Below are 25,361 nucleotides of genomic sequence, written 5' to 3' on the forward strand. Positions count from 1 at the left end.
ACGTTCACACCTTTCTTGACATTTAAAAACAGAGACATTAAAAGTCAAACAGGGAGAGACACGTGAGAACAGGAAGGAGGTTGACGTGATTTCCGCAGGCTTTAGACCGGGGGAAGTTGTTTCCTGAAGTTGACACTGCGCGGATCGTTTCCACACTAAAAAACACTGCTGCTCGTTCAAAATGACTCCGACACGTTTCACGGACTTTTGATAGACGTGTTTCTTCTTCTTCTTCTTCTTCTTCTTCTGCTTCTTTTTCTTCTTCTTCTTCTTCTCCTTCTTCGCCACAGTTGAGCTGCTGAAGATGAGCTCAAAGACTGAAGACACAGGTAATAAAAAACATCAACGTTCAACTTGAATGAGCTTTACTTCCACAGTGACGTGTTGTGAGGTGTCACTGACTGTTTAACGGCTTTAATTTGAATGAGCATTAACGGTTAACCTGTTGATTGTGAAGCAACTGTGGTCCGTTAGCCGACAAAACGGCCTGTTAGCATCGTTGACCATAGGAATGAAAGGGCGCGGCTAGCCCCAAGCTAACACTTTAGCTTAACTTAACTGGTGTCTAAGCTGTGGTCTCTGGACCTCTTATAAACGCTAACTCTGTGCGAGAGAGCTCTGTTTCATGTCTTTAATGTGCTATTATCACCGCTATGGGACGACTGTATCAACTCATATGTATTACAACAACTTAATCTGTAGATGTGGTGCTTTTTTTAGACTAAAACCTGTTGCAGAGGGCTTTAACAGCAGCTTATCAAGCTAAAGGTTTACCTTCAACTTCAACTAAAGTGTTGCTGTAAAGTTGTTCAACATCAGAAGACATTCATCACAATAGTCAAAGAAATGTAATACATTGTGTACATGTTGGTGGAGTCTTTACATCCATAAATATATCAATAGTTCAGTTTGGCACCTGTAATGATATACGGTAATAATAATGTTATGTCAATAATAGACCCCAGGGCCCTGACAGCTAAAACACATACTTCGTGTTATCTAATCATCTTGATACTTCCTAATGTAAAGAGAATAACTCATAAACCTGATGACATGCCACAGATAAAGACACATTAATGCTGTAAAACAGGATTAAATACATTTCCAGCTCTATAACTGTTTATTATGTTACTTTATATAAAGCTCTTCCTCTCCCAAATCCAAACAAGTCTTTTTGTTCTTCTGCTGTGGGAGTTCACCTCTCTGTTGTTAAATAACTAACGTGATCATATTTTCTTATTTGGTGCAATGTTTTATGGTTATTTCAGTATTGTCACCTTCATTACATGTGTCAGCCTGGTTTGTGGCACACAGAGGGGTTATATGTTTTTATAATATAATATATTTCTACATATTGGGTTTTAATAAGGTCAGAAGTAAAGACGACATACCTGTGGTTGATTTTGTTGTTATTATTGCTATTTTCCATTAACTATAGTGGAGTCAGTTGGACGTCTTCAGTATATTTACTCATTAGACTGATTTATAAATGGGGCTCATTCTCATTGATCTCAGTTTGCTCAGCAATGTGAACGATTGCTTATGTTTCCGCGCATATACTCAAAAAAACTAAGAATATTATCAGGTGGGGTCATTCACGGCCTAATCCTTGTTCATGCAAACACAAACACACTCTTACGTGACTGGCTGACCTGTATTTAAAGGCTTTGGGTGCAGCGTTACAAAACTAAATGATGCAAAGAATTTATAATTACATGCTGCAAAGTCGGGTGATCTTTCTACTTATGTTGTAGTAAAGCGTTTACTCGTCTGATTGCTAGTAATGCAGACTCCTTTTGACAGCTTGCTGTTTACCCTATTATGTGTGTGTGTGAGTCCAACCCTACTGATCCCAAACATCTTCAAAACAACTTAATGAAGCTGAAACACATTTCTTAAATCATTTTTCAGAGGCCGGCCTGCAGGCCCAGCTAGCCGAGTTCCGATCTCAGGCCGAACACTGGCAGGGCGTGGCGACGATCTGTGAGCTGAGCAAACAGGAGGAACTGGCAGAGCTGCAAAAACAATGTGATCAAGAGATCCAGTCCCTGCAGGAGGCCCTGAGAGGTCAGTGTGTGTTTGTCTCAGCGCCTTCATGTTTGTGTGTGCGTATGTGCCCATTTATCTGATTTCACGTTAAAAAGTATTTACTCTCATTTCGTATCCTGTTTGTGTAGTTTCTAAACTATGTAGTTGAGGTATTCACTAAGGTAAAAGGTCAGGAGAGGACAGGGAAACAGTTACATGAAGGGTAAGTTATACTCCTTTTTAAAAGAATTAAAATTAAATGTATAAGTTAAAGTGTAGCTGCTTTTGAGATTGTTTTATTAGCAAGACTTTAAAGTATGGTGAGTTTATGCAACGTTTTTTTTTGTTGAGACAAACCGGATACTGTTCATCTGACTGGAGGATTAAATCATTATTTCATGCTGCTTTTTTGTCTTCACAGAGACGGCAGCGCAGTACGAGGCCCGGATATCCGCCCTTCAGTCTGCGGAGTGGAGGAGAGCCAGTGGACCGACCGTGGTCCGTGTTTGTCTTTGTGTCTTTTCTTTTCTTAAAGTGTTCCCAAATGTCCTGGACGTAACCCCAGGTCATATTTTTGTTTTCCCCTCTACCTGTTAGATCAGTGGACGGAGAGGCAGGACGGAGGCCGAAGTCCCCAGCAATGAATCCACCGCATCGATCACCAACAGCCTGACGGAGGCCGAGGCCGCGCTGCCGACGGACAGGAGGCACAACCAATCGGCGGAGCTGGAGGCGGTGGCGGAGGGAGAAGGGGCTCCTCTTTCGTCAGAGGCGTATTTTTCACTGCGGCACTGCGACTCGGCCTCGTTGTCCTCCTTCTCGTTAGACACGCCCTCTCTGCCCAGAAAACTCCACGCTCAGGAGGACACCGACTCTCTGGTGTCCACAGGAACGTTGGTGCCAGAAGCCATCTACCTGCCGCCGGCCGGTCACCGGCTGGTCACGCACGGCGACTGGGATGCACTCAATGCTCAGGTACAGTGTTCGTATCAAGAGTCAGGTTTCACACAACAAATGACGTAGCGGCGTAACGAAGGTGTGCTGTGTTGGGCAGGTGTCAGAGCTGCGAGGGGAGGCGAGTCGGCTGCAGGCTGAGAAGGAGGAGCTGGAGAGGGAGCTGGACACACAGACCAACCACACACACAAGCAGGTGAGCAGCTCTGCTCTGAGTGTGTGTCGACAGCAGGCACAATCACACAGCGGATGTGACGTGTGCAGACTGACACACATGTTCATCTGTTCGTGTGTTCAGGTATCACTGCTCCAGTGTCAGGTCCACACTTCAGAGGCCCTCCTCCAGGATTTGCAGAAATCTTTCAGCCAATCACAGAATGCCGTGCAGAGTCGGCTGGTGAGTCACATGATGTCGATCCCACGGAGTGTTTGTGACTCCGTCAGGGATGGTGATTTACCTTCGAGGAAGAATTCAACATTTTGGGGAATACCTTTTATGTGCTTTATTGCCGCGAGTTGAATTAAGTTAAATTAGCTTAGCATAAAGGGAGGAAACAGAGGGGGAAACAGCGAGCCTGGCTCCGTCCAAAGCAGGTAACAAAATCTGCCTACACAGCTTTTATAAAAGTGTTAAAACAACTAATTGTGTATTTAGTGGGGGGGATGTCCCGTACTATATGTTGGTGTTTGCCAGCCCCCTGCCAAGAAAGTCTGTCACATAATATAATGATTTGACATTTCACTGAGGGTTTGTACACATTACACTAACAGTGTTTAATTAGTGACCTTTAGAGGTACAGAGCCAGGCTGTTTCCCTCCCTTTCCAGTTTTTATGCTAAGCTAAGTTAACTGGCTGCTGGCTCCAGCTGCATATTTACTTTACAGGCTTAAATGTTACCTTTTATGTTGCTGTTTTGTATTTCAACCATCTTGATTAAAATGAAAAAGACGCCAAGAACAGAAATGAAGTTTCGTCTCTTAAATTGAGTTTTTGCCATAAACGCATAACCCGAGTGCACCATGACTCACTCATCCATCACACAGTGATGAAGCCGACAGAAGTCACTAGATTCCTAGCTGCTTATTACATATTACAGAAGGTAAGATGACCTCATTCAGTAGACGTAGGTGTTCACATCTGCATCTGTGTGTCCAGGCAGAGTTATCGTTTTCCCAGAGGAAGGTGTGCAGTGAGCTGTCCAGACTGAAAGGAGAGGAGGTGGAGGAGGAGGGACCAGACTCTTCATCGTTCCCAGCAACACTGCAGGTAGAATCACTGTTCTAGGTTTTCATTTACACTATATCATGTTATGTATCATGTTAGCACAATTAATAAACTAACGTATTTGACATTAATTGCATCCGGTTTAATGAGAATAATGTGATTTAATCTTTTCACACAGTGTTGTAAAGGGAACAGAAACCCGTGGGAAGCTTATTTTTATGTAACTTCCCTTTTAGCTAGTTGCTGCTTTTCTTGATTGCAGATAGTTGTTGTGATGACTGTAAAATATTGAAAGGTTTAATTAATTGGAGGTTCATTTTGTAATCAAGTCGTCGTTGTCCTGGCTCTGGAAGTATATATTTGTTTTTAGTATCTGTTGTTAGTTTAAATAGTTTATTTGGTGTCTTTAATTTGAGGATCAGATTGTGTTTATTCCTGAACAGCTTTAACAGCAGTGACTGTTGCTGTGCTGACTGTTGACTCTAACCTGCAGGGGGCGCACTCTGAGGAGCGGCTCCGCATCGAGATTGTCAACCTGAGGGAGCAGCTGGACACCCGGACAGAGGAGAACGGTCTGTGGATTATATTATCATTATTATATATGATATCTATTCAGGACAGGTTTGCACCACTCACTGTCTTGACACTGAACCATGTTTTAATCTCTTCCTGCCTGCTCCCACTCACAACTACTGTCATCAGAAGTTTTAGAAGGTGAGTCCACAACTTTATTATTAGTCTGCTAAGCCAAATCATTAGCTCTTGTGATTGGTTTAGCTAAACTAAATAAATAAGAGGCCACTTGTCATGAACTGTATTTCTTCGGTCCTTCCTCCTGCGTGCAGTGCAGCTGTCCAGTCTGAAGACGGAGACGGAGAGGATCCAGAGTCAGAAGGACCAGCTGCAGGCTGAGCTGCTGGCCTGCCGCACTGAACTGGACGCCCTGCGGGTGGCGCTGTCTCACGTGCAGCGCACCAACAAGACCCTCACTGACGACAAAGTAAATCCAACCTGCTTTTAGCACCGAGCTTTAGTGCTCCTGCTGATGCTTGTAATGATCACTGCTGCCTCTGTGCCTCAGTCTGTAGTGCTGATTATTTGTACTGGTGGTGAATACCGTCTGTAGAGGGCCGCTCTCATTCTCAGAAATACTGAAATATTAACATAATGAGGATCAAGTGTGACACATCGTGGTGGGCCATGGATCTATGATACTGAAACCCGACTCGTGAATTGTTACGCTTACATTGTGAATATTCAAAACAGTGCTAATCCATCACCCTGTTTCTCCGTGGCTGTCAGGCGTCTCTGCATCAACAGTGCCTGGAGCTGCGTAGCCAAGTGATCAGTATGCGCTCGCAGGTCGACACCATCCAGACCGTCCAGAGGGACTTTGTGCAGCTCTCCCAGTCGCTGCAGGTGAGACGCAATATACAGTTGTGGACGTTTGCTTGAGTGGAGGATCGATGGTAAAAAAAAAATATAAATATAATTCTGATCCCCGTCTGTCCCTTCAGATGAAGCTGGAGGTAATTCGGCAGGCTGAGAGTCTTGAACAAGTCAGAGAAATCCTGGAGGAGAGAGTCAGTGAAGCTGGTTCCCCGCCTGCAGACGCTTCCTGAGTTTATATATATATATATATTAATATATATATATATATATATATATATATATATATATATATATATATATATATATCTAACCAAAGAGCACAGACGGAGATTTAACTTCTCCAAAAAGGACCAACCAACCACGTGAAATACTGTCGTGACCACTGGGATTATCACAGCTGGTGCTGCTAGCACTGCTAACATTCGATGTTCCTAAAGAGACGTTATTGTTGTGATTGAGGTGACGGTTCGGTGACTGAAACCGAACAGACTGTTGCTTTGCTCCCAAAGTGACGACGTTGTTCACATTCCCCTTTTGTCTTACATCCTGTACTAACACACATGTAAATGTTTTCTGTTAAAACTGACATGATTCCAGCAAAACACTCAACATTCCAACGCTCCTTATTTCACCGTATCACTAATTGATACGCAAACGTTCACAGTGCAATAATGAAGAATAGTGACACAAAGTAGAAACTCTCCTAAATGAACTTCAGGTGGGATTTTCATCACAAGCATTAATTGTCTTTTTATTTTAGCTCAGCTTTGTTAACTAATCTTGTCCGTAGTCGCTTTTAGACTTCAAGCTAATTATTGACGGTGGATTTGAACAGAAGCTCAGAAAAACTCTATGAAGGAATGTGAATGTGTTCCAGATTGTTTCGTGTTATTACAAATATTAAGATAAAGTTTCTCCACCCTGGGCTCGGAGCTCCGTGCAGAGCCGCCTAATATGTAAAAAGGGTCAACGGAAAATGTAAAAGACTGATGTGCATAATAATATATTTCTCTACACAATATACTTTAATATACCGTATAATTGGATCATTTACATTTAACCTATTTTGAAATACATGAACTTGAAAATAATACAAAGTACAGCCGCTGCAAATTCAACTTTAACAACTTTACCACCGGCTATAAATCCCTGAATAATGTAAAGAGTTAACTGTAGACAGATCTCTAAGTACTAATACAGTTATACATCAGTTTGTGACTTCATTGTGATAATTGCTGTAACTGTCTCACTTGTGCAACAACTGTCATAAACCAAACGTTCATAAATGTGTAGTTTTTTGGATGCCTGCAGTTACACCTTGTTTACTGATTGTTATTGACCTCATTATTCCTGTTGTGCTCTGTTGCATTACAGAAGCTTGATTAATGTCAGGAAATAGCGCTCGACATCTATTAACGACATTATTTATATATATATATATATATATATATATAAAAACTGAATTGAAAACGGTGACATCCAAGACTTTCTTTAATACATATCTTTATTCTTTAAGAATAGAATCAACACGATAGTTTTAATAACTCTCACCTATATATTAACTTCAGTACATACACAGAAAAAAATATTTTGCAGCTTTCTTTTGGTGTATTTTCAGATGGCGTATGTGTTTTCTTTTGCATTCATGCCACTAGATGTTCTGATGAGTGACTGTCATCCGAGCACTCCTTCAGGGGGAGCGCTCGGCCTTCTTCTTCTCCATCCTCTGCGTCTCCCCTCTCTCTCGCTCTCTATCTCTCTATCTCTCTCTCTCTCTCTCTCTGCTTCAGCCGCTCTGTCGCTCTTTACCTCTAGACTTTCCCTGCAGAGGAAAACAAGCAGGTCAGCTGTGAGGTGATGGCAGTGTGCTGAGGTCGAGTAGTAAAAAGCATCGAGTCAAGAGTTTGTTTTGGGGAAATATGCTAATTTGATTTGTTGCCTCGAGTTAGCTGGATGATGAGATTAACACTGTTCCTCCATCCTCGCTAGTTTAGCTTAGCATAACCAAACAGCTAGCACGTCTCTGTTAAAGGTAACAAAAAACGTCTTCCAGCTCCTCCTAAACTCTCTAAACTTACTAAACTAAAATATTTTTTTGGTGTAATGTGTACAACAAACAAAGTGTAAAAAATAAAATGTGCTTCTTTTACAGGAGCAAATTCTTGTCTGGGACCAGTTTCTACCTGGAATCTCAAATTTACATTTTTACATTTCTGAATTATTCATTTCTTTTATAAATTAATACATCCATGAATCCATCCACCTGTTTCCAGCATGGATGGATTCTCTAGGCAAGGAAACAAACTAGCATATTTCCCAAAATCAAATCTTCATATATGCATTTTTAGTCGGTTCTTGAGCTAAACACCAGATTCACATAGCGGGGAAAAATAATGCCCATTAGCTAAAATACAGTATAATGAAAATATATATTTGAGTTAAACTCAGTAAAAAAATGTGTTTTTTCTATGAGCAAAGTCAAATTAATAAAAGGCTGCTTTTACATAATCACAAGTTTGAGCACATTAAAAGCATCGTAATGTTGCTGTTTCTACTCTGAGCGGATCTACAAGCTACTGTCAGCAATAAAGTAACAAATTCAAACTTTAAATGATAAACACCAACTATGCAAATACTACGTATGATGCTGAGACCAAGTATTAGATTTCTTCTGGCAATTCAAGAAAGATGTAAAGTCAGACAAACGGCTGCACTCAGGATCCAAATGTGTTAGTCCAGAAAGATTTGTAAGACTCAACAAAACGATTGTGCACGGTGCAGAGTGCTTAAACCTTGAGCATGAGTCAGGGGAACACCTTTTGTCACAGGGGGGTAGAGGAGGGGGAATAGGTTTAGACTGTCGCAGAGGGAATGGTGAAAAAGAGCATCCAAGGAGAGGAAAGTTAGATACATGTCATCAGAGTAAACAGATTAGAGGAAAGAGGGTGGGAGATCATTACAACTGTGTGAGGAAGAAGAAAAGAGGTTAAAATCACACATTTAATTGGGAGACATTCGTAGCACAGGTTCAGGTTAAAATGTTAAAGGAGGATGAAGTCACGTTAACGTCTGTTTTACACGCTATAAACGTCACACAGGTATAGAATGAAGGAAAACGTGTTGCACACGGGTCACGCGTTTAGCTTACCCTCCAGATATGTGCGAGCCACAAACTTGAGGACCTCATCAATGAGGATGACTGGGAAGGAGAGCTTCAGCACCATCAACCACTGCTCCACATTCAAGTGAGTGAGCTTGAAGATCATCTGTGGACGAGAGCAACGTCGCGTCAAAGCTGCCAAACTAGAAGCACAACTACCAATAAGAAACGAGCTGTAAAATCATTTTAACGTCAGTGCTCGTATGAATATCAGTAGTGTTATTCCCTCTGAACAATGTGTTGTCATTCCTGTGAATTTGTATCTCGACACTATTGTAGGTGAAGATACAAGTTCACATCAAAAAAACAATCACACCATTTGAGCAGTTCACAAAGCTGAGCAGCTGGTTTGATTGTATGCCACCTTAAATCCCACTTCTGTTAGTAATTTGGGCAGCTGAGCGGTGCATCGTCTGTTAAGTATTTAAGCAATGGCAACATGGAGGTCGTGTGTGTGTGTGTGTGTGTGTGTGTGCGTGTGTGTGTGTGTGAGGGAGGAGTCGAGGGAGATGGATGTTTGTTTTTGTGGTGCAGGAGGCCGGACTCACGGGCAGGGGGTCGACGTAGATGATCATGAAGTGAAGGGACATGGAGAGGCTCATGGCGCCCACCAGCCAGAGGTTGCTCCAGGGGGGCATGCGCACCAGGGACTGGTTCTCAGACAAGCTGGGGGGGAGGAGGAGGAGGAGGAGGAGGAGGGAGGTGGGGTTGGATGGGAGAGGCGGAGGGGAACGTTAATGCAGACTGAACATGTTTGAGGGCATGTGTGAAAAGTGTGTTTGTGTGTTGAGGTGAATGTAGGAAAATAAATGAGCATGTGACACATTTATATGTTGATCATTGAAGGTAGATGTTGTGTATTGCGTCTTTATCATAATCAGAGTTATCACACTTCTGATATGTTGCATGCATATGATCCACGGTTCCCACATGAGTGTAATGTTGATATATGTTTTATAAATGCATTATTATTACTGCTGTGTCACTTTTTACTGTTGTTATTGTCGTTCTATTGGGAGATAATTTTAACTTTCTTTTTAAATACTGTTATGTAGTTCACTCAGTGGAGGTAGAAGTACTAAAGTAAAAGCACCAACACAGCAGTTTTAAAGTCTTGCGTTTTAAACCCCCATATAAATAAAAGTACAGGAGTATTATCAGTTAATTGTACTTCAAATATCAAAAGTAAAAGTACTGTTTCTACAAGAAAATAGTGCTTCTGACTTGGCATCAAATGGAAAGTACTTTAAATGTGTACTTTGATCCAGTACTTGAGTGAATGTACTTAGTCACAGAAGTACGAGTTGACCGTGTCGTCAGACCTGTTCAGAGCGTTGCACATCTCGATGGTGACCAGCACAGACAGAGCCATGGTCATTGGGGGGGCGGCCTCAAACACATCGCAGTCGATCCCGGTGAAGTCCTCGTTTTCGTCGTGGCACTGCATGAAGTGTGACTGAGGGGGAAGACGGAGACGTAACATCTTACTAAAGAAGTCTGAGAAGCTGAGATCCGTCCTAGTTTACATGAAAGGTTTCTAGTCACAGCAGCTGGATGGCGTACGCCGCGTGAATACTAACCAGCTGGTGGAAGGAAACCATCGGGCCTTCGTCACAGTACAGGAACCACCAGGCAGCTGCTGCGACAGTTGCAGCACCAACATAACCTGGAGGAGATATTAACGTGTTAAATAAAGAAGTATTTTTTTATTTATCCAACTATTCATCCAACAGTTCAAATCCTACAATCATCAATAGACGTGTGGAAGCTAATCGTTTGCCGACAGCCAGAGAGGTTCTGATGAAGTCGCTGTTGTGAAGAAATCAATGTTAATTTGGCGCACTGTACCCAGAAGGCGGATGGGTTACCATGGCAACAACATCATTTAGACGAACATTCTCTGCGAGTGTTCTGTCAGAAACGGTTGGAGGCCATTTTAGACAAAAATAAAACGAAATTGCCACAACAGAGGAGGGATTTGTCTGCAGTGCGAGCGAGAACATGTTTACCTCCGATGACCATATATCTGAAGAAGAGCCAGCCAGAGATGAGGGGCTCTTTGGGGGAGCGGGGGGCTTTGCTCATGATGTCCAGGTCAGGAGGGTTGAAGCCCAGCGCGGTGGCGGGCAGACCGTCAGTCACAAGGTTGACCCACAGCAGCTGGACGGGGATCAGAGCCTCGGGCAGACCCAGAGCAGCCGTCAGGAAGATACTGAGCGTCGGAGAGAGGAAGTACAGCGATTTTTTATTAGTTTTTGACTCTCTTGTAAAAGTTATTATCACACCTCTCCTCCGCTTACGCAAAGGATGTGCTCACCAGACGACCTCGCCGACGTTGGAGGAGATGAGGTAGCGGATGAACTGCTTCATGTTGTTGTAGATCGCTCTGCCCTCCTCTACGGCGGACACAATGGAGGAGAAGTTGTCGTCAGCCAGGACCATCTCAGAGGCAGACTTGGCAACGGCAGTGCCAGAGCCCATGGCGATGCCAATCTCCGCCTTCTTCAAGGCGGGGGCATCGTTTACTCCATCACCAGTCTTGGTGAAGGGTGGAGGGAGATAAGTTATGGTTTTTGCCCATCCATACTTTTAAGATAACGGTTCTCGTTCCATTTTCAGCACAAGAAACAACAACGCGTGCGCTCTCTATCTTTTATCTGCTCACCATGGCGGTAATCTCGTCGAAGCCCTGCAGGAACTCAACGATCTTCGACTTGTGGGACGGCTCCACTCGGGCGAAGCAGCCGGCCTTTCGAACGGCGATCTTCTGATCGTACAGATCGAGGTCATCAAACTCACGGCCGGTGAAGGCCTTGCCAGTGACATCCTCTTCCTCAGTGAAGATGCCAATACGACGGCAGATGGCCACAGCTGTGCCTTTGTTGTCGCCTGGGGAGGACAGAAATGAAGATTTAGTCGTTTCTTTTAAGAGATTGCTTGTTTTCTTATACGATGAGATGAGAGTGTGTTTTGAGTCTACTGACCAGTGATCATGATGACACGGATGCCAGCAGCCCTGCACAGCTCGATGGAGCCCACGACTTCCTTACGAGGAGGGTCGAGCATGCCAACACAGCCGACAAAGGTCAACTCAGTCTGGAGAAGAAAGGACAACAAGATGTTAAGTGTAGCCTACAGCAACATCCCAACAATTGTTTTTGTGACATTTCTGCCTCAACGTTTCCTCATCAGTTGCCTTTACCTCATAGTCAACGAACTTGGTGGCGTCCTGCAGGTTCATGTCCTCCTTCCTAACAGGTGTGTCGCTGGTGGCCAGTGCCAGACAGCGGAGGGTGTCCCGCCCGGTGCCCCACTCCTTGATGACCGACAGGATGTTGTCTTTGACCGAGCTGGTCAGGGGTACGCGGGTGGTGCCCACGCGAACGTACGAGCAACGGTCAATGACTCCTTCTGGAGCGCCCTGTGGATGGAGTTAACATAACGGGCAACATCATCCATCAACGAATGGTATTTGAATAATATATCAGTTGATTCATTGAACTTCATTTCGGTCATTTCTTTCAAATTTAGAGGCTGTTTTATGGTGACATCATAGCTTCTGTTTTAGACTTTTATAGAGTGACCACAGAAAGTGTACTGTATGTCTTGTGTCACACACTCACTTTGACAAACATCTTGTTTCCTACAGGGGATTTGGCAGACTTGGCAGGAGAGCAGTACACTGACATGGACTTTCTGTCTCTGGAGAACTCCAGGGTGAACTCCTTCTTCATCAGCTGCTTGATCACCTGTTAGAACATGAGGAAGAAGAAGGTCAACCGGAGGAAAATGATCTAAAATCAAGGTTGAGTCTGGCCCATATTATTGTTTTTGACATATTATCACCTTTAAGTTGCTACAGCAAAAACAAATGTTGTAGACTTACAGAACAGCAAGCGTTTGCCCTTTCCACCTTGGACAGGCCACGCACTTCAGTGTTGAACACGTTCATCTTCTCCACCAAACAGGACAGCGCTGTTTCTGTGGCCTCGCCCACTTTCTCATAAATACCTTTGGACTGCATCATGGAGCAATAAGACAGAACAAACGTTACATTTGAAGTGGGCCGTGGATCACAATTAACCACGAATGTCATGAACAGAAGTTGTCCCGAACGCTCTGCAGACCTCGTTGTAGTCCAGAGAAGAGTCGTTGCACAGAGCGCAGATGGTGGCCAGCTCGACCAGTCCGTCGAACTGGCCGCACTTCACAATCGATCCATTCCTTGTACTGGTGAAAAAAGATTGTCAAAAATATTTAGAATTAAATAAGATATTTAGTCAAAAAAAAGAATGGGTTGTGGTGTTTATGTGTGCGCAGGTTCTTGTGAGATTAACTTTGAACTCTTTTGACACTTACACTTCTCCCTCAGGGGTGTACTTTGAGCCTGAGATGTCAAACTGACCGAGGGAAACATTGTCACCGTCGACTTTATCAATGACGAACATCTGCATGGAAACAAAAAAACAACAACACATTTCATTAGATCTGCTCTTATTTCCCGCCACCTGTCTGGATTGAAGGTGATATCGGTGTGCTGCGTGTGAACCTACCTTTGTTACACACATCTGGTTGGTGGTGAGGGTACCGGTCTTGTCGGAGCAGATGACCGAGGTGCAGCCCAGGGTCTCCACAGAGGGAAGGCTCCTGACGATGGCGTTCTTCTTGGCCATGCGACGTGTTCCCAGAGCCAGGCAGGTGGTGATGACAGCGGGCAGACCTGCGGTGGACGGAGCGGGAGATTAGGCAGGGAGGTACTGAATGAAATAAACATTAAGAACAACTTAGTGACAAGAAAGAATGATCCGACATTGTCTGCTCAAAACCACCTGCCACTGGGTTCCAGACAACAGTTGTGGTCCCTAAACCCATCAGCTGGAGGACACCCAGACTGAGGTATTCCTGTGGGAGGGGGCTGCTGCAAGCCCCTCAGTCAGATCTGTGTTCAGATTCTTGGCAAAAATCGACTCTGACTATGATGTGAAGAAGGTCTGGAGAGTGTCCAGTTTAGTGACATTATGGCGGCATCTGTCTTTTGCAGATGACGTCGTCGTTTTGGCATCATCAGACCATGGTGTGTGACGAGCATCGCCACAGTCTGCAGCTGACCCTCATGTGACAGCGAGCACCTCTAAATCTCAGACCGTTTCTGTCCCGCAGTATTTAATCGGTGCCATTCAGGCAAAAAGGTTTCTGATTCAAGAGTTGATGGCTGATACCTTGAGGAAATCAAGGTATGAACAGAATGAAAGAATTCATTATGCTCCTATCATATTGTCGGGGGAAAAAAACCCCGAAATCAATGCATCAGAGAGACACATTCTTCTTCCTTTGTCAAAACCTGGCACACATAGTATACTACTCCCCAAGACCTGTGAGCAGACTCCTCAATGTGACTGTATAATATTATAATGATCAATCAGCCAGTGGCTCTTATTTGATTTTGAATGGAGCGTCATCTTAGGAGAGCTGCACGAGACGAATCTTAGACAATCCTTCAAGGTTTACCTTCAGGGATGGCAGCCACAGCCAGAGCCACAGCGATCTTGAAATAGTAGACAGCCCCGCGGATCCAGGAGCCTCCGTGGACGGGGTCGTTGAAGTGTCCGATGTTGATCATCCACACAGCCACACAGATGAGGGAGATGACCTGGAGGACAGGCAGTCAGAGGGATGTGTGAGACATTTGTTTTGTCTACACATTTCCCATCTTAATTCATTTAAAACAGTATTAGTCCTCTTTTTATTAAATGAATCAATAGATAACGACTGTCGCCGTGGTGATGCTGTTTCAGATTCGTCCGTCTGCCTCACCCACCTTGGAGAGCTGCTCGCCAAACTCGTCCATTTTCTGCTGCAGAGGGGTCTTCTCCTGCTCAGTGGCAGCCATCTGGTCACGGATCTTTCCGATCTCAGTGGAGACGCCAGTTGCAATAACAACACCAGTGGCTTTTCCTGCAGCGATGTTGGTTCCCTGAACGGAGTTTTAGCAGAGATGGAGGAAAAAAAACATTTGAAAGTTAGTTAATCTGGACCAAACAGAAATATCTCAGCTATTGGATGGACTGCCATGATACATTCATGATCCCCAGAGGATGAATCCTACTGGCGTTGGTGATCGCTTGTTTTTTAGTGAAAGATATTGGGGAAATTGTCATGAAATTTTGTTCGGAGTGCATTCACGCCCCCCTCAGGATGAATTGTAATAACTTTAGTGATCCATGACTTTTCCTCCAGCACCATCACCGGGTAAAGATTTGATTTCTCCTGAAATAACAGCAAAGGTAATGACATTCCCATCAGCCTCAGGTGTGCTTTGGGTTTGGTCCAAATGATGCTAGCAGGCTAACTAATATGTTTATCATCTAATATGTTTGTAGATTGGTTTTATTGTTTCATCTATTGTATTGTATTGTATGTTTCAATTTTACTTAGTTTGTCTTGCTTTTGTTGGGCTTTCTGTTGTTGTATTGTCTTGATTTTGCTTTGTAAACTCTGTTTTTATAGGTGCTATATAAATACAGTTATTATTAACATGCTTAACATAACGATATATCTGCTAAACCTCAGCATGTAAGCGTTGCACGCTAGCCTAACGAAGCTGCTATTAGTTGTTCGCTGGTTACTGTCCTCCACAACACTCAAGTGGAGCATGTGTGGGTGGATTCAGCCTGTATTGGGGTCATCATTTTGCAACAACAGGAGCTTTATTTAGTATGTCACATTAAGGTGGAAAAGTTCTCATAAAAAAGACTCACGCAAAACAGCATGTTCTTCTTGTCCTGGTTGACAGCTCGGGCGTCTGGGACGGCGTCAGTGTGTTTGATCACGCTGACAGACTCACCTACGGGAGACACACAGGTGAGGTGGTCAGGTGAGGAAGCGGACAATCAAAGAGACATCATGTCTGTCTTTCCCCCCAGATACCTACCGGTGAGAATGGACTGGTCCACGCGCAGGGTCGTGGATTTGATGGAGACGATCCTGATGTCAGCTGGCACTTTGTCACCGACTAGGGTCAAACACAAACAGAGAGACGCACGCAAAGGTTCATCAGACCATTTTGATTTGTTTAAAACAGCTTCATATCAATGCGGCCGCAGCATTGGGCTGCAGCAGGAAGAGAGGGGGGGGGGGGGGGGGGGGGGGTTGATTGACTGGTTTTAGCATTCTGGATGGATAGTGTTGTTGTTGAAAACTGATACCACAGTCCGAGACAGAGGGAGAGGGAGACCTTGGGGAGATCATGAAATGAAAAGAACAGGTGTACAGCAAACAGAGGGAGAGACAGAGACAGAGGAGCGAGCCGGCCGGCGATATCAAGTGTATTTATACTCAAGCTTGTTTTTTTTTTTTTCTTCCCGCAGCAAGTTCCTTGAGTTCCCCTCCACCCCTTTTTTCTGTGACTGCCTTAAAAGGGCCCATGTTCATTCTCAAGGACATAAGGAGACATGTACTCACACACACACATGCACACACATACACACACACACAGACACACACACAGACTCACACACACGTACATGCATGTGACTCTTTTGAAGTATATGAGCGAATGGGCCCAGAAGCTTGATTTCTGCTTTATGTGAAAACAGGAGTCAAACAAAATAAGAGTTTCTAGGGCAAAAGTCATCTGTTTGAAATGTTTTCAGCTCACGCTTGGAGTTGATTATCATTCCTCTGCACTGAGAGTCAGTCCGTAAAACACTTGCTTGTCTAGCTCCAAGGTTGAGAAGTCCTGAATAAGCCGCAGAGATGAGCTTTGGCTTAATTAATAGTACGCGCTACATAGTGAAAGTGCGTTCTGAATATTATTACAGTTTATTCTTAGTATATAGTATCAACTATATCGTGATTTGACTTTCAGATACAAGCCGAAGCAAGAATGTTTTACTTTACCAGACTTTATCATTACTTAATTCAAATGTCCCAATGTCAGCTGCTGCTTCTTTAGCTTACTCGTCTCCTGAGGACACAACAAAGTCCTATTCTGAAGGGTTAGTTTCAGGAAATTGGGCTTGACCTTTAACCCTGTGTGGCTTTTGTCTGCATATTTGTAGATTGCGTTGAGTCACTTCATAACACTGAAATTACAGGATTTCCTGTGCACCTTTGTCTGCTCCAAGTATAGATATTCTGTGACCCTGAGGATTCACTGCTGCTGCACCTATTTTTACACTTGACTGTTCCTGGAGCGTTTTCAGTGGCTGAACAGCTCCTTCAGTTTTGGGAATCTTACCGGAAACCTCCACCACATCCCCAGGAACGATCTCCCTGGCCTTGATCCTCTGCACGCTCTTCCTGTCCGACCGGTAAACTTTCCCCATCTCAGGCTCGTACTCCTTCAGAGCCTCAATGGCACTCTCTGCATTGCGCTCCTGTTGGGAAAATATACAAAACATAAAACATTAGTATTACTGACTATCAATGTTAATACCACAACCATAACTACTCAAGAGGAACTCTGCCGGTGTGCCCGTCTCTCCTGGATTAGTGTGAAACTCCACATACCAGCATTGTGACACTATAGGAAAACATGAACTATAATAAGTTAAGGAGTCATAAACCTGAATGCTAGTTATTAAATTGTACAAGTTAAAATTGTTGGACAAAATAACCTGAATACAAAATAATATAATCCCATACAATAATCCTGCAATACCGTTCCAGCAATACGTTTTCCACAGTGTTGGTAATGTGTGAGGTCATTTTCGTCATATTGTTGCATTTGCTTGTATTTAAGGTTTTCCTGTTTTTTTATCCGCTCCCTGTAACGTCATATTAAACAGTGATAGCATCTACAGTCTGCATAACATTTGAAGTAAAATACTGTTTGAATATTTCTTGGTTTTGCATAAAGTACAGACAACGAGAGATAAATCATTGAGGCTTATGTGTGACTACTTAGTCTATTTAAAGCCCTTGAAAACTTGTTCTAGAATAATTTCTGGGGCCTTAATTATTTCTCTTTAACATAAATGATTGACTAAAGAGGCAACAATCAAAGAGAAAGAAAATCTTTTTAAACTATGTATTTGTAAAGTTTTTGGTTTGGTCAGATTTGATTGAATGTGCTGTAACATCAGCAAATAACTTATAATAATATTAGATCTTGATTGACATACACACTGATCGCTTAAAGTTTGGTACTAGCTTACGTAAGCACACTTCATTTTTAGTTTTACGGGAAGAAAAGACGATTCAATTTAGATAAATAAATACTAAATAAATATTTCTTTCTTTCTTTTTTCTTTTTGCATCTATTGTTAAATAGGTGCACAACATGACCACGGATGTGAACTAAAAGGGACATTTTTTTATTTATTTTTCATTTCGTCTCGACTTTGGAAATAGAAATAACGTAAATTCTCACATACATCTTAAAGAACAGGAGAACAAACACAGTCACCAAACTCATCACTCGAGTAACGGGATGCTAAACTATCGTTAGAGTTTGACGTTGAACACATCTTGAGTGACTGTCGTGTGTGTTTGCGGTGTGAGGAGTCTGTCTGCTGATCAGCAGGTTGATGAAGTCCATCAGACTGATGTTGGGTTCAGTCTGTGGTTTCCTCCAAGGCCGCTCTCGACCGCCTCGAAGTGTAAAGCCCACTTTATGCCCGCCGCCCTCCCTCTCTCCATTCTCTCCCGTACCCCCCATGTGTGAATCCTTGTGCATAGTTTCCAAATGACTGCCGCAGGATTCGTATGAACCCACCCCCCACCCGCCCACCCCCCTCTCTCCAACCGCAAACACACACACACACTCCCCAGGCCTGTGGTAACTCAATCGTCTCACTGTATTTTTACTGTGGATTGTAACAAAGCAGACTGCAGTTTGAGCCTTCAAGGGTCCCAGTCCGCCTCCCCCCACCCTCTCCCCTCCCCTCCGTTGGCTTAACCTTTGGCCTTTTCACCTCCGGCTGACGTCATGCCTCTCATTCTGGACTCCCTCGAACTCCTGAGCTCCCGCGTGCGAGCTGTCCGTAAAGGACACGGGCCGTGACCTGGACAGGCCGTCCATCGTGTGAGATTTATTGTGTGTGACTGTTGCTAAGTATAAGAGTCTATTTAGGTGTGTGTGTGTAAAAGACAGCATTCATGGGAAGGTATGTGTCCTTGTGATTGTTCCTCTGTGTGTGTGTGTGTGTGTGTGTGTGTGTTCACTGACCTGCCACACTCCAACGACAGCATTTGCAATGAGGATGAGGAGGATGACGAAGGGCTCGACAAAGGCAGTGACTGTCTCCTCACCTTCCTCAAACAAAGCCAGCACCTGAAAGAGACGGAGGGAGGAGGAGCATGTCAGAATGCAACATTTAATGAAAATATCTTTTACTTTATGACGTTTAGGATTTCTGTGAAGTGAGGTGACAGAGAGCCAGTTACAAATCTCAGACTTTATCCCCTTTTATTATAATTTTTATGTTTAAACAAAACAAAACTTATTACTATTCAGAGGCAACAAATTCCCATCACAAGTTCCCAGAGTGAAGTCTTTAAATAGACCGACAGTCCAAAAACCGAAGATCAATTAGTCAAAATGATTAGTCAATTAAACAAAAATAACAATTATGATCAATTAACTGTTTATCAAAGTCATTTATCAAGAAAAAATGCAAAACATTCTCTGATTTCTGCTTTTAAAATGTAAAAATGTAATCATTTATTTTTGATATTTTTACTGTTGGTTGAATAAAACATGTTATATACTGACATGAGCTCTGGGAACTGGTAATGGGTGTTTTTACAATTTTCTGCCATCAATAATTTGGGGAAATGATATAAAAAAGCCCTTAGTTGCTCAGTATATGCTTTATGCATCTCTTTATATACACTTCATTCATTATCTTCAAAGGTCTGTGGGTTTGGGCATCTTTTTAATGAAGGATCAACTAGTGGATCTGTTGAGGTTGAAGAGGTTAATCAGATAATTACACAGATTAAATCTTGAGTTATTGATATACTTCGTAACTGTTGGTGATACTCTGTTGTGCACCTGTTTCTCAGGGCGACAGTATCATCTTTTACTGGTCAGCATTAAACAGAATAGAGAACAGATCTATTTCTGACAGTTATCAACCATCACTGGATCAAATGTGTCATTGTTATCTCTTATGTCATCCTACGTGTGAAGTCTTTCCTCTACATGTGACTCTACGGTCCAACACGTGTGAGCGGGAGTGGGAGTCTGTTTCGGAAAGCCTTCGTGTTGACATTGACACAGATTAGTTGCAGGCCGGCGGACCGGAGAGAGAGGCCCGTCCTTCTCTACGTCTAGCTCTCTGCTCCTCCTCGTCGTAATCTGCTTTTTCATTTGCGCCGCTCTTCATCTCACATCTTTTCTCACCCTTTTTTTTTTTCTTCCCAAAATAGTCGCTCACTCTCTCCGGCCTGTCTTCACCCTGCCTCCCTTCAAAAGACACAATCGATCTCCGGAATGAGCGTCAGAGGTTGTCAGCGCGCTGCAGCGGCGGGACATTCCTGTGTGTATGAATAGGATGAGCGTGTGTCTGCAGCATTTAGTGTTCTCGCTTTTAGAAACCGTATACGACTCTGAATCTATTGCCCTCGTTTGTCACACAAACAATGCCATTGTGCAACCCAATCCTCGACTCCCCCCCTCCCTCTCTCCCTCACCCTCTCACTCTCTCCTGCTGCTGCAAGCCATCCCTCGTTCCTTCCATCCCTGACCTTTGTCTCAGGATACAGTTTCTCATCCTGGCTTGAGACTTTCTTAAAATAAAGCTCCTGCTATGCATATGTGCACACACTCTCTCTTTCTCTTAAACTTCCTCTCTCTATTTCACACACACACACACACACACACACACACACACACACTCACTCACACAGCCGTCAGACCTTCTAAGGCCATAGTGACAGCTGAGCAGGGAGGCTGGAGGGCAGAGATCGAGGATTAAGACAATTTGTCCAGCCTTCTCTCCTCCACAAAACTGTTTTGGAGAGAGCAACAGCGGAGGGCAGGAGGGAGAGAGAGAGAGTGAGAGAGAGTGAGAGAGAGAGAGAGGGAGAGAGAGGGGGGGGGGGATTCCTGGTGTAGATGAGAGTGAGGACATGGGTCCAAATGTAATTTAATAACTCAGCGATGCGGTCGTTGTGTTTGTCGGCCCGAGTGAGCGAGCGTGTGTGTGTGGTGACAAACAAAGCAGGCGAGGGGTCAGAAAAGATGCAGCTCACAGTTTGCACTCCTCACCGTCACCGTCAGGTTCTTTATTGAGCCTGAACTTTAGTCCAATCTTCTTCCTTTTACTTGCTTTAACTTTATTAGACTTCAGGTCTGTTTGTGAGGCGCTCCATCAACATCACGCTACGTTAAAATGCAAGAAATGCTCTCCTTATTCGCAATAACTTTGAGCAGCTAATATTTGACTCTCTCTATCAGGATGATGGTAGTCCCTAAATTCAGACTTAAAAAGAACCATTTAAGCTTGCTAAGACGAGTTGGTTATGGACGAGTTGGAGCAAGGTCATGAAAGTGCTTTAATGATTGATACCACTGTCTAATTGGTCAGCTTCAACATGCTACATGCATGAGTTTCAAAGGCTGTAAACTGTGTTAAAATGTCAAATATATAATACATTTTGGCACAAAATGTTGAGGGTTCTCAGATTTCTACTGATGATCTTCTGTATAATAATATAATCGTGTCATCTAAAAACGTAATCATATTTTGTGATGAAATGTTAAGCAACAGGTCTAACCTTTAGATTGAGAGTTATGAGAAAATCTACTCTCTTTTCTTTCTTCTTTTCAACACTTCATACTCATGAGGGATGTTTGTTCCATCTATTGTTTGTACTCGGTTATTCAGACTCTTTAAAATAAAAGTTAAGAAGGAAAAAGACGTCATCGGTGATCTAATATGTCGCACCTTTACCCATATTCCAACAAACATCTGTCTTTTCACCGTACAATCCTTAAATACACAATGACCGTGTTCTAAAGCCTCTGCAGGCTCCCTGGATGTATGTACCGTACAATGAAAACACAATCACACCGTATCATGTCAAAGAGAAAAGTGAGCAAACTCACAAAAGAGATGCAGGCGGCCAGCAGTAAGATTCTGACCAACAGGTCCTCAAACTGTTCCATCACCAACTCCCAGATGGTCTTTCCTGTTAAAAAGTATACATCAAATCACATCCAACACAGCATTCGAGTGTGTGTGGTCAACTGTGTATATTTACATGGTATAAGTGTAATGGAATGTCAACATAATCTCAATAATATACGTGTTTTTGCATCAGTAGGAGAAGCATTGATTGTGATGAAGCCAAAAAATATCTGCCACCTAAACTATCTGCACGGCATTCAAACTAAGTTTGGGTTAAAAAGGACAACAACTGTCGAAGTCATACATCCAACATCTCCAAAGACAAACTTTGGATCAGCTGATTTCTTGAGTTGTGTGCCACAACAACCAGTGGCACCACAAGAAGAAGAAGCCACTGGCAGGTGTCGGATAAACGAGTGTGTGTGAGGGACAGGTGTGTCCGGGTGGCACAAAGTTAAAAGGACATGTGATTCAAACATTAATAATTGAAAAGCAGGTGTTTTGAGGCTTAGAGTGGACTCACCCTCCTCCGCTGGCAGCTCTGTGGGGGAAGAGACACAAACAATATTAATAAAGCGTAGACGACCGCCACATTTACTGCATCGCTTTTAACGTTTTGACCCATTTAAGAATGAAAACCACCGGACAGAAACTATTATCTACTGCACTATTGATAGTGCTTAATTAATGTTAGGCAGCAGCTGGTTTGTTAAGGCCTCCTTGAACCTCTGCCAGTTTATGACACAATTAATGTGACTTTAATAACTGACCTTTACAGTTACCTTAATTACTTTGTTACTCTGTCAACATCCATTTATCTGCTGAGATGTCAAACTTTTACTGCAACCTATTGAGCACGATTTAGTGCAACGATAAGGCGCTAACAACTCCAAGTTACTCTTGTTTTTGATACAAATCTGCATTTTAAATATACATAATTACACAATTAATAATAAGCAACATTAACGACAGTTCTGTCCCAGCTCAAAGGACACTGTTAAATGCAACAGAGAGATCATTAATGATAATTATGCCTGTGCATCCCCCGCTATGACGAGTTTAAATTTCCTATTGCAAGTGTTTTCTCAAATGCCTGATTTTACTCAGTTTGACAAAAGACAGTCTCAACTCAAGGTCCTCTTACACGCATTTCTATAGGGCATTCATCTGCATTTCATGGCCTTCCTCAGCGAATAGACTTCGCTCACCTCCATCCCACTGAGGGAGGCTACTGTGTGAGAGGCAGTCGGTAAACAAGTAGGTTGACCTTGAGTCGAATGAGCTGTCATGCTTTCATTCACTAATAAATAAAGAATCTTCAATCAAACATAAAGCCAGTAGCGATTGTCAGAAACCTGAAACGCTGATGCACCTGCTCCACAAACACCCCCCCCCCCCCCACCCCGCACTTTGTTTCCCGCAGTTAGACCTTCATCAAAAACATCTCACACAGTGCCAGTTCATCACTACTTCTCCTCCCCTTCAGTGTGTTTGTGCCAGTTCATCTTGCTAAACCTCGCAGGTGCTCTGTGTTTCTGCCTCTATGGCTTCCACTCTCTGTTCCAAGCTAAATCCAAAGATGCGTTCCTTCATCCTGAGATTCTACAACTACTACTACTCTTTCTTTACACACTTCCAATGCTCCACCCATCCATCCTTCCATCCATCCATCTCCCTCACCGTTGAAGCCATACTTGTCCAGGTTCTTCTTGAACTGCTCAGGCGAAAGGCCGCTTTCTTCAGTGACGCCGAAGTGAGACAGAACGTCTGGCGACTCTTTCATGTGTGCGTTCTCCATCCTCGATGAAACGGAGAGGCTTCGAGAAACAAAAAGGGATAGAAAACACAGAAACAATCACATCAAGTCTGAGGTCGGCCCGACACTGACAGTAAAAACAAAGTGAAGCTCAAATGTTCACCCACCACTTTCTTGAAGTGTGGGATTGGGATTAAAAACTGGCAACACCCCCGGCGTTCACACTGTCTCTCTCTCTCTACCCCCTCTCTCTCTCTCTCTCTCTCTCTCTCTCTCTCGCTGGGCTGTTGCTCTCCTCTCGGAGCCCTGAACTGACAGAAAGTGCAACCCGGCAAACTGTTCTGAAAAGTTTTATACAGATGAAAAAGTGGCCTCATTGGTGCTTGCTCACCATGCACTGGCCCCTCATTGGCTGAGAACATCACAAATAGGTGGGCAGGGATGGCCCTGTAGAATATGCAGGGTGGGGGTGGTGTGGGGTGGGGGGGGGAGAGAGGGCAACAACTGCAGAGGGGTCTACCGCCCGGCAAGCTGGAAATAAGATGTGCACTAGAGAACATGCATGCTCGGGAGCAACAACGGCTTTGTGAATGAGAGGTATGGGACACTGATGAGCCCGGAACAGAACACTACTTTGAGTTTGTGGACGCAAAAGATACTCAACAAGTCACAAAGGAAATGTCCAAAAAGTGAAAGCTTTCGAAAGGTCACTTGAAGCAAACTGAAATAAAGTAAATAGTCCTATTTATATGTTGACATAATATTCCTCAATGCATCTCTAATTTTCCTGAAAAGCAAAGACTTTCTCCAGTGGTGGGAAGTAACTAAGTACATTTACTTAATACTGTTGGGTAAGTACACGTTTCAGCTACTTCGCTTGAGTATTGCACTAGTTATTTTACAAATTAATTCATATAAAAAAAACATTTTATTAGCTTATAGAATACAGTGCAATCGCTCGACCCCTTAGATTCACATTGAGACCGTTTGGAGGGGCATGACCCCTAGGTTAGAAACCACTGGAATAAACTACCAAAATATTTATAGTTAAAACTCCAGTTAAATACGACTTAAAGTGTTGTATTAACAATCTAATGATATAATACATAATCATTTGAATAAGAGGCCATTTCACTGCAGAAAAGATACTTTCACTTTTGGTAAATTAAGTCAGTTTCTCTGATGATACTTCTTTGCTCCTGAAAGCACCTTTCGTCCTGAATACAGGAAGTTCAAGGCTGCAGATACGTGGGCCTCGTTCACAGTAGCACCTAGCTGCTAACGGCTAGCGGCTAGCGGCTAACTTAAATGGCTGCTGTCAGTTTGTTTTTTCAACACTGTCTCATGAAGAACAAAGAGCTGTGGTCGCTACCGATAAACCAACACAAGACCTGCAGGACCTTCACCAGAAAGGGGCAAAATATTACACAGACTCTTCAGAGTAACTGTTGGTAACTTAGGACAGGAAGTCGTGGCTAAGTGGCTGCAGTTGGGCTAGCAAGGTGTTTTAAATCTCCATGACTACTCATGTCCTCCAGCAGTCACAGCGTGAGGATAAAAGATGGACACTGTGACCTGAACAGTTTACCAGGAGCTCTGCTGAAGCATGAAAAGGTAAAGGAAGGTAAAGATAAACAGTATTAAAGGACCTCATCGATCAGCAGCTCTGCCAGGTCTGGACATGATGTTGAACTGTGTGGAGATATGTCAACAGATAGTGAGATAAAGGAGATATACAAGGATGTATTGGATGTGTTGCAAAAGGAT

General features: G+C 43.4%; 2 protein-coding genes across 2 annotated transcripts; one reads left to right on the top strand and one right to left on the bottom strand.

The window, feature by feature from the left end:
• The first annotated feature begins 118 nt into the window (after window positions 1-118).
• Window positions 119-7,313, top strand: rabep2 (rabaptin, RAB GTPase binding effector protein 2). The gene is made up of 11 exons (XM_079177420.1): window positions 119-329; window positions 1,912-2,067; window positions 2,450-2,526; window positions 2,626-3,003; window positions 3,083-3,178; window positions 3,281-3,379; window positions 4,139-4,249; window positions 4,701-4,779; window positions 5,053-5,207; window positions 5,510-5,626; window positions 5,725-7,313. The coding sequence occupies exons 1-11, from the start codon at window positions 305-307 to the stop codon at window positions 5,827-5,829; spliced, it is 1,398 nt and encodes a 465-aa protein (XP_079033546.1). The 5' UTR covers window positions 119-304; the 3' UTR covers window positions 5,830-7,313.
• atp2a1 (ATPase sarcoplasmic/endoplasmic reticulum Ca2+ transporting 1) lies at window positions 7,073-23,906 on the bottom strand. The gene is made up of 25 exons (XM_079177419.1): window positions 23,762-23,906; window positions 23,519-23,655; window positions 22,362-22,379; window positions 21,817-21,899; window positions 18,931-19,035; window positions 16,999-17,137; window positions 15,691-15,771; window positions 15,518-15,603; window positions 14,578-14,733; window positions 14,268-14,409; window positions 13,313-13,479; window positions 13,119-13,207; window positions 12,887-12,989; window positions 12,646-12,777; window positions 12,383-12,508; window positions 11,962-12,180; window positions 11,744-11,855; window positions 11,425-11,648; window positions 11,077-11,297; window positions 10,769-10,971; window positions 10,340-10,425; window positions 10,082-10,215; window positions 9,308-9,425; window positions 8,748-8,865; window positions 7,073-7,421 (listed from the first exon to the last, which is right to left on the bottom strand). Exons 2-25 carry the CDS (start codon window positions 23,634-23,636, stop codon window positions 7,411-7,413), a joined length of 2,991 nt encoding a protein of 996 aa, XP_079033545.1. The 5' UTR covers window positions 23,637-23,655; window positions 23,762-23,906; the 3' UTR covers window positions 7,073-7,410.
• Between the last annotated feature and the right edge of the window lie 1,455 nt (window positions 23,907-25,361).

Source organism: Pholis gunnellus (genome assembly GCF_910591455.1).
Source record: "Pholis gunnellus genome assembly, chromosome: 17".
In the NCBI taxonomy this organism is placed as follows: domain Eukaryota; kingdom Metazoa; phylum Chordata; class Actinopteri; order Perciformes; family Pholidae; genus Pholis; species Pholis gunnellus.

What these genes read in the sequence shown, in the direction of transcription:
- rabep2 (XM_079177420.1), top strand. Translation starts at nt 305, where the DNA reads ATGAGCTCAAAGACTGAAGACACAG. An exon ending in GAGCCAGTGGACCGACCGTG is followed by an intron (nt 2,527 to 2,625) that starts GTCCGTGTTTGT and finishes TCTACCTGTTAG; the next exon opens with ATCAGTGGACGGAGAGGCAG. An exon ending in CCAACCACACACACAAGCAG is followed by an intron (nt 3,179 to 3,280) that starts GTGAGCAGCTCT and finishes TCGTGTGTTCAG; the next exon opens with GTATCACTGCTCCAGTGTCA.
- atp2a1 (XM_079177419.1), bottom strand. Translation starts at nt 23,636, where the DNA reads ATGGAGAACGCACACATGAAAGAGTCGCCAGACGTTCTGTCTCACTTC. An exon ending in GGATGTGGTGGAGGTTTCCG is followed by an intron (nt 15,772 to 16,998) that starts GTAAGATTCCCA and finishes GTTTGACCCTAG; the next exon opens with TCGGTGACAAAGTGCCAGCT. An exon ending in TCTACGTCGACCCCCTGCCC is followed by an intron (nt 8,866 to 9,307) that starts GTGAGTCCGGCC and finishes TCTCGTCCACAG; the next exon opens with ATGATCTTCAAGCTCACTCA.